We start from the raw sequence: 12,949 nt of genomic DNA on the forward strand, positions 1-12,949 counted from the left end.
TAAAACCTCCTTTCCCTTCTGCTCTTCTTGCAGGCCTAGCAAAAAAACCACTGCCCTGTTTGCTGCTTCCCTTCCTTCAATCTCATGGTTCTCTTCACAAGACTAGTAATAGTAATTTTGTGAAGTACAGAAAAACACTTTGCACAAAACTGGCTTGCTGCACTACTAAGACAGAGAATAGATAAATAAGGGGTATTTAAATAGAGAGAGATAAAGAAGAAAGAGTTTGATGACTTCAAACAAAAGAAAAGCAAACCACAAACCCATGAAATGAGCAATTTTAAAAATCCAGACCTATATGTGTGTACCAGATTTATTAGATTGGTGGGACCATGCAAGACAAGGTGCTTATTCAGTGCTCAAGTACAAGCCTGCCATCAGCTGAAGCTGCCTTTCGACATGACCTCATTGTAAAAACATTACCCTCGATCACAGTGGGCCTTGAAAACTGCATCCTGGCTAGTTGACCCTTATTACAGATTTCATAGTTGCTATTAGGTGTATTTGCATCTGTGTCTTTAAAAGAATGAGAAGGGAGATACCTGGGGACTTGGGGGGGGTGGGGGAGAGAAGTTAAAAAGCATGTTTGAACAGATGATCTTTACAGTCGTCCCCTCCTGCTGCTAGAAGCTTCCCACTCAGCTTCTGCTCCTATTTGTTCATCTTTCTCTGGCAAGAACTACTCTTAACTCTGTTAATTTTCCTTTTTGTGGATTACTGTTGAGTAACGCACTTGCAATTGCCCACAACTAATAGATTTCCAGTGATTGAGTTTACTGCATTTCTGGCAGTAAGTAGGGCATATTTCTTGAACCAGGGTAATTTTAAGGAATTCCAGAAAGTACCTTCAGACGTTTCATGGCTTCATTTAAGCAGCTACTTTGTTGGTTCCATGCAGGATTTTGAGCAGGAGACAATATCTTCAAAGGGAGGTCACTATCCCCTAGAATATTAAGTGAGAATCACTTCAAGAGTCTGAACAAAGCATGAAGCACGACCTTTTTTCATTTATTTATTTAAGGCTAAACTTGGCAGATATGAAAATATCCAACTCTAGTTAGACAGCCATGATCTCAGCCTCTGGCTGTGCAAAGACATCTTAAATCTGTGGGTTCTGTGCAGATCCAGAGGATTTTTGCCAAAATGTTTCCCAAATAAAATAAAACATTCCTTCATGTTAAGCTTGAAATTTTTTTCTTCCTCCTTCTTTCATTGCCTATTAAAATCCCAAATAGAAAATATATAAAGCTTTAGGATTAGTGGTGCTTATTCTGCAGTTTCCCAGCCAAAAATGACTGATATTATTCTTTACTGATTTAAAGAAAGGTTAAGTGTCACACATCACCTGCCTTTAAAAACCAGTGAGGCATGGTCTATTCCTGATTAGTCTTCATTTACCTGGGAATGATTCAAGGAGAGAGCAAGAAGACGTAGTCCTACCGAGGAAAATCTAGGGAGCACCCAAGGCCTACTTCGCAGTTGCAGAATGAATGGCATCTGTCAGGAGCATCCTGTAAGAAGCTGCATACTAGAAGCCACTTGTAGCTGTAAAGCCATAGATAAAGTATTATCTAGGTGCTCTGACCCTTAAAAGCCCAATAAAAATGTTGTATACAGTATAATGACACTTGCCTCTTCGCAATGTGAATCCACCCTTTCCTTGGATAAAGAGGCTTCTTCATGCATATCTTTACCAAAAATGCACGTGCAGCATTAGCAGATGTGTACATTTATGTTTCTTCACAAGTACTAGCTACCACCATTCAGGACTGTGGCTTTGTATTTCACAGAGTAGAGAGGAAAAGACTTGTAGCTTTCTCCCTGCCTACGCAGACTAATTGCCACTGGCAGAGGAAGTTGTGTGGCTAGGTCACAGTTATCTCCCTGTGTAGTTTTAAATCTGTGGAGCTGTATGTTTCCATTGTTGATGTGTGAACTGTAGTTTGAAACTAAAAGACTATGCAAGTAAAAAGACAAGTGATATAATAATGACCAATGCTCAACCAGGACCTTGTTCAGAAAAGTAACTGATCTTAAAAATTCACCTTTTCCAGGTACCATGACCAGAACCCAATACAATCCACATGATTTGCCTCAAAACCCTTCATGGGCCACAGCACCATATTCTGGAGTCAAAAGGACCATTGCAAGAAAACGCTGCAGTTCATCATATACTGTAAAGATAACGGAACAAAACAAAAAATCCACCAACATCCCCAAAACACTGAAGGCAAGGCCCTTGAGTTAACCAATGCAAAAATTGGCCTGTGCAACATTTCTTGCTTTTCTAAGAAGGTACTGACCTTCACAAGAAGCCAAGCCCTCGTTATGCTGAGGAAGAGCAGTAGAGCAGAGAGCACTCTTCACAGCTCTTTCCACACAACTGAGGATGCTCTTTGTGTCCTGCAGGCACGTTCAACTGTTAGTTACCACTGCACAGACAAGCCATGATGAAACGTTGTGAGCCCTCTTTTTTAGTTTGCCCTTGAAAGAGACTAGAAGCACTCATGCAGTCTTACATAGATGACAAAAAAAAGCTGAAAGGCAGGAGGGAGGTCACTTACTCAATTGTTTCTTGGGGTGTGAGTGCTCCTAGTCCCATTTCTGGCAAGGTCACAAAGTTGAAGCCACCATTAACTTATTTAACTTTTCTCCAAAAAACTTATTTAACTTTTTCTCCAGGTGCTTTGACATCTTCGCTCTGTCATTTTTCTACCTTCGTCTCTAAACTTAAGTAAGCCTTCCCTCAAAGGCTGGAGATCCATCAGCACTTTCCAAGTAATATCTGAGGATCATCTTTGCTCTCTCATTTCTCATAATTACCATTTAGTATTCCTGCCATGTATGACTCCTCCACTTCTGATCCATATTGCACTGTTTTTTATTTGTAATTATCCTGTATTATGTCTGGTCCCAATGCTACCTGAAAAACAATGCAAGAATCAATTGATTATCAACTTTCCTCCCCTGAAATAAGGGATTCAACTGGAATACAATGTGGATGGCTTTAATACAGCTGGACAGCCAAAATACAGCTGCTCTTCCCACATGTTAGCAGACATGCTAGGAATGAGCTTAGCAAGACAAGCTGAATTGCCCAATGCGTGGGCACACCTTAAATCTCAAAATTAACCATCACCCTGTGACTGAAGTGATAAACACACAAAACGACTGCATTCTAGGCCATCAAACCCAGACTGAGTCGCTCTTCTCGTCCAACGTAAAACAACAATTGTTGCTCACTGAGTTGCCAAGGTTTCTGCATTATCACCAGTGGCTTAAAAACAGGACTGTGCCCAAATAGTGCAAAAATTTTAAGGTCACAGGGTGAAAATGCAAAGTGACTGCTTCATTAGAGATTCTTACAGTCTCTGGTTTTGTCTATAAACAACACAATGCCTTTAAAAAATAAATGCATCTGCATTTTCACATCACTTGGCTTATGCCACTCCCCTCCTTTCCCACATAGAAGCATTGGATTCAGATATGTTCAGGTAAGGTGGTATGATCAATAAAACACAAGTCTTCTGCCAACACTGGGTGATCTGGTGAATGTGAACAACTTAACACGGAGACCAGGACTCTCTCTCATGCACAAGAGAAGATATGCATTCCTATGCTGACCAGGAATAGAGAAGTAACTTAATTTAATTATTTATTTGCAGAAGAAGGATAAAACAGAAACCACACAACGCATTGTCAGTAAATCAAGGAGACTCACACAGATTTTCATTCTACCAGAAATTAAATGAAACTTGCAAAGTTTCTACATTTTCAGTACAACTTCCTTTACAATCCTCTCACCTTTATAACTGTCCTCCCTATTCAGTTTTTTCTGCAAGTTTTAGAAGGTATCTTAAATCAAGAGCCTTTCTTCTCTGTTAGGCTGGGTCTCCATTATCCAGGCTCCATTACCTCTACAAGTCAGGGGAACACCTGAGGCCAGGTGATGGACAAGCTCCCCAAAGACTAGCCCCAGTCCCCTCTGGCAGGCCAGTCAGGCCCACTGTACAGTCAGGGAGAGGTCTCCACTGAAGATATTTTTCAGAGACACTCTTTTCCCATTGACTCGGTAGGGAGACAGCAACCACTGGGTACAGACTCAGCCAGCCGCAGAACTTGACTCCATTTAACAGTAGTCAGTACCTTGAGTTAACACTTTCTGGTACACTGGAGTATCGTGCAGGCTGGGGCTAGCCAGGAGGACAGGCTAACAAGTATCTTGCACTCGCAGGCAGACAAAAATGGAGCTACAGCACCATCATCATGGTAACTATTCTACAACTTCATGGAACCCAAAGCAGAGTCTCAAATAGTTATCACAAAGCTTCAAGAGATGCTTTTCTTGGAAGCATTGGGTATTTTACCGAAGTCCCATTTCTAAAAGTCACTTAGACAACTTCTCCACTGTTTTTCATTGAAATTTCAATTCCTGAGTCACTAGGCAACTTTATAGCATTACCATACATACTACATGACCAGCATAGCTGTAATATTTAAGTGCCCACAAATAATTAAAAAGTCATCTCCATTTTTAAAATGTTTGGATAAATTTATTTATAGGACAAGTCAGTAATTCACCCGAAGTCACACTTTCCAACCAAAGTAAGTATGTCAACTACTTAAAATATCACCCCTTTCCCTATGACTCTGCCTCATGACATCAGTTGGGATAGCTTTTTTCCCCCTAGAATGCAGATAGTGACTTCATGTCTTGCTAGCAGCAACTGAAGACAAAGGTGTACTGGGCAGTACTGCACTGCTGAACAGAGAAGTCCTCTCCTACCTGGAAACACCAACTCAGCAAATCACTTAAGCATTAGCCTTTGTATTTCATTTCAACCAAGGCTCATAAACTTATACCTAGGTACACACTAACATACCCTTCTGAAACAAATGTGAAACAAATGTAAAGCAAACCTCCTCAACCGTCTTTATGAGACAGCGGCTGGGAAGGCAAGTCAGCAACAACACCTGAGGAAGACGTTTTCTTCCAGGGAGCTCTTAAAAGACTATTTCACAGCATATATACCTTTTCCCCATTCTCTCTTCCTAAGTATTTTGAATTTTCCTTAGTGTTAGATCATTCCATCATTCTCAGTTTGCAGCTTCACATACAATGAAGTGGGTTGGTAAAACTGTCTTCCTTTTCAGCATGTTGAATATGATCCTCTGAAACCAAAAGTTAGACCCCATCTACCATTCACAGCATCTGGAAGGCAGATCCATGACTGTCTCAGGAGAAAGAGATCAAAAATCAAAACGTAACACAGGAAACTATCAGTAACCATTGAGCTAATCAGAATGGTTTCTTTTCCATTAACAAAGCCCTTAAAAAGCTATTGCTGCATTTCTTCTTTTTTTTTTTTTTTTGTGGTGACACAAACTTTTTCCTCTGAACAGCATCAAAATGATTGCTTTTTTGTGTGCTATTACAGTATTGGCACAAACCCCAACCTGTACAATAGTTCCCTTGCCTTCTGTATGACCTCACAAATGCATATGTCTCTGTCACTCAACGCCTTAACTCCAAGTAGCCTGGTCTTCCAGAGTGGGATCGAGAGACAGAGAAGGCTTGGTTTTTTCAGGGATTGAAAGCTAAGTGGAAAGAAAACAGTGGCCAGGACACAGAAGATGGTGAAAAGTAAGCATGGGATAAACTGAAGCCTCCGATTGCACACACAAGGGAAGAACTGCTTTGCTTTTCCACCTGTGTCAGAGAAACATGAAGATCTACAAGTATGCAGAGCTCAAAGGAATACCAACGTCACCTGCATGATAAAACAACAAAGGGAGTAAAGGCTGTAACTTCAGTTGTTATTGATGAAGACTGAGTATGTGGGGGAAACTGTAACACAGATGTTCGGTTCAACTCTGATTTCTATTACATCAACATAAGCCTTGAATAACAGGACAAAACTTGGTCTCTTGTGTCTGATGATCCAAAATTAAGATTTAATAATAATCAATAACTTAATACCAAAGTTCAAGACAAATATGAATGCTAAGCACTCACACAAATTGCATGGTATTAGTTAGAGAGAATAGTTCAGTATTAACTGCTCCCCTTAGTAATTACAAGGGAAGTGTCCTCTACTTAGAAGTGACCCTCAAGAGGGTTTTCGGTAATAAGAACAAAGACCCTCAAAATCCTGCAAACACTTCCTTATGCATATGGTTAACTTGTATGTACATGTCCAGTCCCACCAAATTCACGGAAAGTAATCACGACTTAGAAGTTACCCTCGGGTAGGCAGGCGTTCAACTTTGTCTCTGGAAGAGTTTTGCAACACTTCTCTCTTTAGAGACTGATTTTGTAAAGCACAGAAAACTCTCAACTGTCACTCATATTTGTGACAATGGAGACCATTCAGCACTCTAAAAAACTGGACCACAGGGGAGGTGGAAGAAGAAGTGCCTTTATTTTTCTTCATACGCAATCCAAATAGAAAAAGAGCTGCCCAAAGAGAATTTAGAGATTCTTCCTCCCCTGAATCCATCATGCTCAAAAGTCTCTGCAAGAAAATTTCTTTAATACTGTATTATACTATATCCAGTAATTGCCAGATAATTGTGAGCAGCAACAGTGAATGACTGAAGCACAATTTCATGTCAGGTTTGGTCCCGACAAGTGTCCATATTTTATTTGTTTGACTTTAAACCAACACTCTCCATTTTTACATCTTCCACAGTACCTTTCAACACATTCATAGAAAACACCGATTTACAGAAAACAGGATCCTTTCAATTTTTTTGTGCTACAATGTTGAGCAAAAGTGTTATCACCAGAAGGGAAGACCTCTGCTTCAAATGCAGCTGAAAAATATCTTTGCCTTTTGACTTGCACTGAAGCCTGAAAGATCTGGTCAAAAGGAAGAAGTCATCTGCTGATACACAGTTGTCTACATCCATGCTAGATATTTGGACTACCTTTATGTTCAGTTGGCAGAAACAGCTCTTCTCAGATCTGATTCTGCTGACTAAATGTAGACTTCCACTTCAGGAAGAGATTAATTACTCCCTAGAAATGTTCTGCTTCCTGACTATAAAAGGAGTCCAGGGAGCTGTGTTTCAACAGACAAATTTGACCTTCTCCATGCTGGATATCACACCAAAAAAACACATCTGATTTCTTTGGTAAGACCCTATCAAGCTTTGCTGCAGTCTCTGCCATTTAGACTCGTACAAGCAAACCCTAGGCTCCATGCACAGTCAATAGGAAGAAAGGGGCACCTCTGAGAGGCAATTCAGCCTATTATAAAAAACCGAATTCTCTCTGGAAACGCCACTTTGTCTCCACAGATTATGGGAAGGAACCTCAGGAGATAACCTCTTACTATTGTGAAGCAGTGAAGTGCCTTGAGTTAGACAGACAGGTTCAGGCTCCCACTGTTGAGAAGGTGGGAGATGCCGAGTACTCTTATCACATATCTCCTCTCCAGACCACTGAGTCTTGAAATATCAGACCCCATAATAAAAGGTGACGTTACAGCATGGATTACAGTCTCCTTCGTAAAATACTTTGAAGGAGAGTAAGAACACAACCACACCAGCGAAGTTTGAAAAATCTCTATTGTGGCCTACATAGTGTCTGCCCACCCACAGCTTTGCCAAGTGAGAATAAACAAGAGCTGAATGAAACTCCGCAAGCACACGCTTCCGTTGGCCAAATATCCAACGCAGTCTGGAGCAGCTAAGAACTAGTCTGTATTCTCTTAAGATCTAAAAACAGATGTGCAGACCCTCAGAAGGGTCTGAGATTCATCTGGTGGCAATGCATGGCCTCAGCTGACCAGGGGACACGGAAACATAAGATGGCAGACCTGGATCCGGGGTTTCGCGCACTCACATTTCTGCCACTGAAAGAAGTCACCTCATTAGCTGAGGACAGCAGGGCTTCTGCATTTGACTTCTGCAGGAACACAGGATTTGGCAGCCTCCAGAAATCCGAGCTCTCTATTTTTCTTCCCTTCATTTACTAATGCCCATTTCCCCTTCCCCGCCTCCCTGCTCCCAATGCACACACATTTTAATGCTAAAACCCAGGAGTTACATGGCTTTTCCATACTTCTTGACAAATATTACACACTCTCCCTCCAAACTAGCAAGTATGCCTTGTCCACAGAGGTACTAAACCTGTTGTAAGAGCTCAGTGCTTCGTAGTGAAATATTTCAGATTAATCCAAAGAAATTACCTGGACATGTCATGCCTTAAGAAAACTCCACACCCACCATCTCACACAAAAATACACTCCCTACAACATTGTGATACATTGCACACACTCTTAATGGTTTCTGCAGTTACGTAGACACAGACAATGTAATTAACAAGCAACATTCCTTCCAGTAAAATAAGGGGAAGAAAATAAACAGAATGAAAGTTCACAAAAATAAATTTGAGCTCAGAAATAAAGCTACATTTTTAATTTAATTTCACTGTTAACTGTGTCAAAGACAACACAAGACTGGACTACAAAGGCGCAAGCACAGGTTTTAAATCAGTTTGATTTACACAATACCTTGTGTCCCCTTACCAGGAAAATTACTTGAGTTCTTTAAATGCACACCAATGCTTTATTAATTTTTTTTTCACTTTCCATTTCATTCATTTTGTACACCCTGAAATCAAGAAAAAATAATCCTATTTTAAAGTTAGATTTTGTTTTCTGTTTCTTATTACATAACCAGAAGCGTTATGGGAAACACTATTCTGGAGTTTAAAAAAAAAAATTAAAAAAATGAAAACCAGGCACACAGCACTGCATCACAATAATGTGTAAGCTGCTCCTACAGCCACTACTGGCATACATTTAAACTAAAATTACATGTAATCTATAATCAACTTTCAGGTCTATGCTGAATGCCTTTTCTGTGTTTAACCTCCTCCACTGCTGACAAAGAGGTAAGATTTTCCAGGTTAGTAACAACAAAATTCCACACTGCAAAAACATTGAATGCTGTCATGCAAATAAAGTCATTCACAGGGTCTGAAAATGTCCCTCTCATGTCAAGACTGGTCTCAAGCAGAGAAATTATAAGAAAATATGAACATGGATGTTATTTTCTTGTGAGAGCCAAGCAATTTAAAACCAACCACCACATAAACCCTATACCAAATCTTTTGAGAGAGATGGTGAATCACAACAAGAGCTCCTTTCTAACGAAACCAGAAGAGCACACCAGCCACTGTGCTGGACACATTTCCTTGCAAAAGGCAAAAACACCCATGGTGGTGAGTGAATTTCACGATCTGGGTGACTTGTGACATTATGATCCTTCGTATCCTTTACAAAAAGGGCCACAGACTCCATGTTGGAGAACACACTCATTCCATTCCTCTCTGCTCTGTGTACACCTGCCCAGGCACAAGCACCACATTTCTAAATTCAAGAAGGCACAGAGACATATTCACATCATCATCTGAACCCACCACACACCCACCATTTCCTACTGCAGCCTCCAGAGCAATTTGCAACAGCCTGAAACACTGCTCTGAATCCAAACGGTATTTCCCTCTCCTCTCTGCATTACAGCCACAAGCCCAAAGCCTTGTAGCTCAGCTTGGTTCATCTGGGCCCACTTAGTTAAAATAAATACAAAGGAAGGGAACCCACTGGGCTGGCTGAACAACAACAAGAAATTTGGCTGCAGAACTCCTTCACACTTGTGTGCATAGATGATTTTACACCACTCGGCTGCTACATTGATATTATCTTGTCAAAAAGTACAGAGCAGCTTTCACTACAAATACTTGGATCTTGAAAATTACAGCAAAGCACCAAGGCTGAGGAAAAACCAACTTTAGCTGGATGCAAAGTGCACTGCAAGTGCAGCATTTGAAGCTTCAGCATGACGCAACCAAAATCGTACCAGGGACGGGGGCTTGCTGAAGGAAACCGGACCCACACAAAACCACAACATATATATTAGGTAACTATAGCTCATTCGCTGCCCAAGCTAGGAGTGCCCTGCAAACACAGATTTACACAAGCTGCAAATGAACAAGGCAGCATGGTTATGCCCATCCCAGTAACAAAACTGCAGTGGGGCCGGGAGCCTGGACCACTAGGCAGACCCGACGCCCCATTCCACTGCCCTCCTGCACCCCTTTCTCTCTCCCCATCCCCTTGCCACCCCTCGACCCTTTCCATCTCAGAGGTTCAGTGTCAGTGCAGTGGGAACAGCCCTGCAGTTTCAAGCCCGGTGGTGGGAGCAGCCTGGCCTAGGTGCCAGTCACCCCAGCGTTGTTGGGCTGCGGGAGGCCAGCCAGGACCATGTCCCCTTGAGGTGGGCTCCCGGCTGCCAACCGCCCAGCCACCTGCAGGCCTCCGCCGCCCTACCTTGCTCCTCGCCGGCCCCAAAGCAGGCTCTGGGGTCCTCAGTGGGGAGACGAGCTCCGCCACCCTCCAGGGCTTTGCGTTTCTTCGACATCTGGTCGGTGTTTGGGAGTTGAGTTTCTCCTCTCTCTCTCTCTCTCTCCGGGGAGATGAGTGTATGTGGAGAGAGAGGGAGAGTGCGAGGGAGAGAGACACAGGGAGGGAGAGAGAGAGATTGAAAGAAATCGCTGCTTAAAGAGAGGGGAAGAGACTTTGGAGTGGCTGGAGAGCAAGTAGGAGGCAGGGACTAAGTGAAGAAATCCTACAAATCACAATCCCATCAATTCAGCCCCACACCTAAAGGGGCTTGTTGAGGTATCCCCCTTCCTCGCTCATTCATCCGAGTGTGTGAGTGAAAATTAAAGAGAGAGGCAATAGCCTTCTGTTGTTTTTCCAAATGTTAGCAGGTGGTGCTTTTTTTTTTTTTTTTTTTTTTTACTGGGGGGAGAAGGAAGGAGGGAGCCGATTGATATTATTTTACCCTGTTGGGATTCCTTCTGGATAAAAAAAGAAAAAGGAAAAAAAAAAAAAAGATAAAAGCTGAATGGATGGGGAGGTGGAGTGCGGGGCGGGGGGGGGGGGGAAAGAATGAGAGGATTAAAAAGAAAACCAGGAGCAGAGGAGGAAGGATGACAAGAGTCTGCAGGTGCAGGGAGGCTAAATTCCCTGCAGGGGTCATGTGCTGCGGTAGCCGGGGATGCTCGGCTCCCCGGAGGCAAGGGGCTCCGCAGGGGCTGCGGTCACCCTGCCCGGCACCTGCGGGAGCGGCGGCGGAGCGGGGAACAGTCACCGGGAACTCGCACCTCGCAAACTCCGCCGTCAAGTCAGGACCCCCGCAATCGGTCGGTCTTCCTCGCTCCCTCTGTAACCCTTTCAGTCCTGGGTACGGGATGCGCCTCTCCCCCGGGAGTACCCACCCCGCCACCTGCCCCCTTTCCTGGCGGATCTCGAGGCTCGCTAGCGGGTATTTATTCCCAGAGGGGGGGGATGAGAACACAACTTACCCTCCAAACTATGCACAAGCTCGTCTCTGCTTTCCCCTTCAGATCAACTTTAAAGAGCAGATTCTCAGTCCGGGAGGCAAAGAGGCAGGGGAGGAGAGGGGAAATGGCTTAGGAATAGCGGCTGCCAAGTGGGTGAAGTTCGGGGCACAATCCTGGCTCTTCCACGCTCCAGCAGCCCAGCATCTTCCCGGGGTCTGGAAAACAAGGTGTTCAACAAGTCTTCCTTGTTACCCGAAATTGATTGATGATGGCTTTCCCGCCGGGCTGTATTTAACAAAACGATGCAGAGAGCTACTCTGACGAGCAGGAAATTTTAGTGGAGCTCGCAATATAGCTGCAGCTTTAAGTTCTCTATTTCTGTCTATGTACATACGTACAAACACACATACACATGCACACCTTTGTATGTGGGCATGTATAGATAAATAAAAAGCAATAACTAGCAATACAATGTTGGGTCCACAGGATCTTAGAAAAGCCTGCCTGTCGGCTGCTTGGAAGTTAAGGAGTTTTTCTTAAGCAAAAGGGGCTGATGCTTGGACACATCTCACGTCCAACAGGAGGCAATGACGTCTGTAGCTTCATTGCTATAACAGCACCAAGGCTGCAATTGCCATTCAGTGAAATGATAAGGGGCGCTCAGACGTAAGCAGTCTGGACCTCTAGCAAGAGACTGAAGCGAAGATTATTTTTCCCTTCTCAAAACAAATAATAATGCTAAAAAACACCTAAGGAAAGAGACCGGGAAGCAGGGAAAGGAATCTAGGTCTTGCAGTCACACGCCTCTGCAACATGATCCTCTAGCTCCAGAAACATTTATTTTTTGCAGCTGACTTGACTTTGGGAAATTTCAATCTATTATGATTGCTCGCGCAGGGGGGAGGGGGGAGAATTTTTTTTTCCTTAATTATTTCTGTCTCTCTTAAAGCAGGCATTGATGAAAGCCTAGTACAAGTGCCCTCCCCCCCATCTTTCCAAATATATTTAGGCTCGGGTACATGCTCAAGTGTTTGTGGTGTACGGCTGGATCTCCTTAAGTAGGAATTTCTTGCTGAATGGGCTGCAATGACTGCTCCCCCCCCCCCCCCATACACACACAGCATTGAAAGGTGCTTACAATGGAAAGAAAAATAAAAAAAAGCCGATGCAAAGCAGTCGGCTCCTTTCCCTGCGGGGTCACCCTCCCCACTGCCGCGGTTTTGACCGCATATGGGGCGCGCTGCCGCTCCCCGCAGCCCCGCCAGTCCCCGCGGGCGCTGCGAACGCCGGCGGGGGGCCCTTCCCCGCCCCTCCCGTCCTAGAAATGCCAGCCGGGGTGTTGGATAACCTCCCCCGCCGCCCGCCGGCATCCCCCGGGCGGCCGCGGGCACGGCGGCCCCGCGCTCCCGTGCCGGGTAGCGCTCCCGGCTGCGCCGCGGGGGCGGGAGCGCAGCGCAGCGCCTCGCCCGGCGGCTCCGGCCCACGCGTGGCCGCGCTGGGCAGCGGGGGGAAACGCAGCAGGTCGGTCTCCGCGCCTCGCCTCCGCCGGAGAGGAGGAGGAGGAGGAGGAGGGGGAGTGTGAGCGTGGGA

The 12,949-nt window shown here is 44.2% G+C and overlaps 1 protein-coding gene across 1 annotated transcript in view; it reads right to left on the reverse strand.

Annotated features, from left to right (window-relative positions):
• Window positions 1–10,498, reverse strand: part of PDE10A (phosphodiesterase 10A) — a 786,455-nt gene extending 775,957 nt beyond the window's left edge. Inside the window, exon 1 of the mRNA XM_069852239.1 lies at window positions 10,341–10,498. Within this exon, the coding sequence (XP_069708340.1) occupies window positions 10,341–10,431 (91 nt within the window). The 5' untranslated portion in view covers window positions 10,432–10,498. The remainder of the gene's footprint in view (window positions 1–10,340) is intronic.
• Window positions 10,499–12,949: the final 2,451 nt, after the last annotated feature.

The sequence above is a fragment of the Phaenicophaeus curvirostris genome, chromosome 2 (genome assembly GCF_032191515.1).
Source record: "Phaenicophaeus curvirostris isolate KB17595 chromosome 2, BPBGC_Pcur_1.0, whole genome shotgun sequence".
In the NCBI taxonomy this organism is placed as follows: domain Eukaryota; kingdom Metazoa; phylum Chordata; class Aves; order Cuculiformes; family Cuculidae; genus Phaenicophaeus; species Phaenicophaeus curvirostris.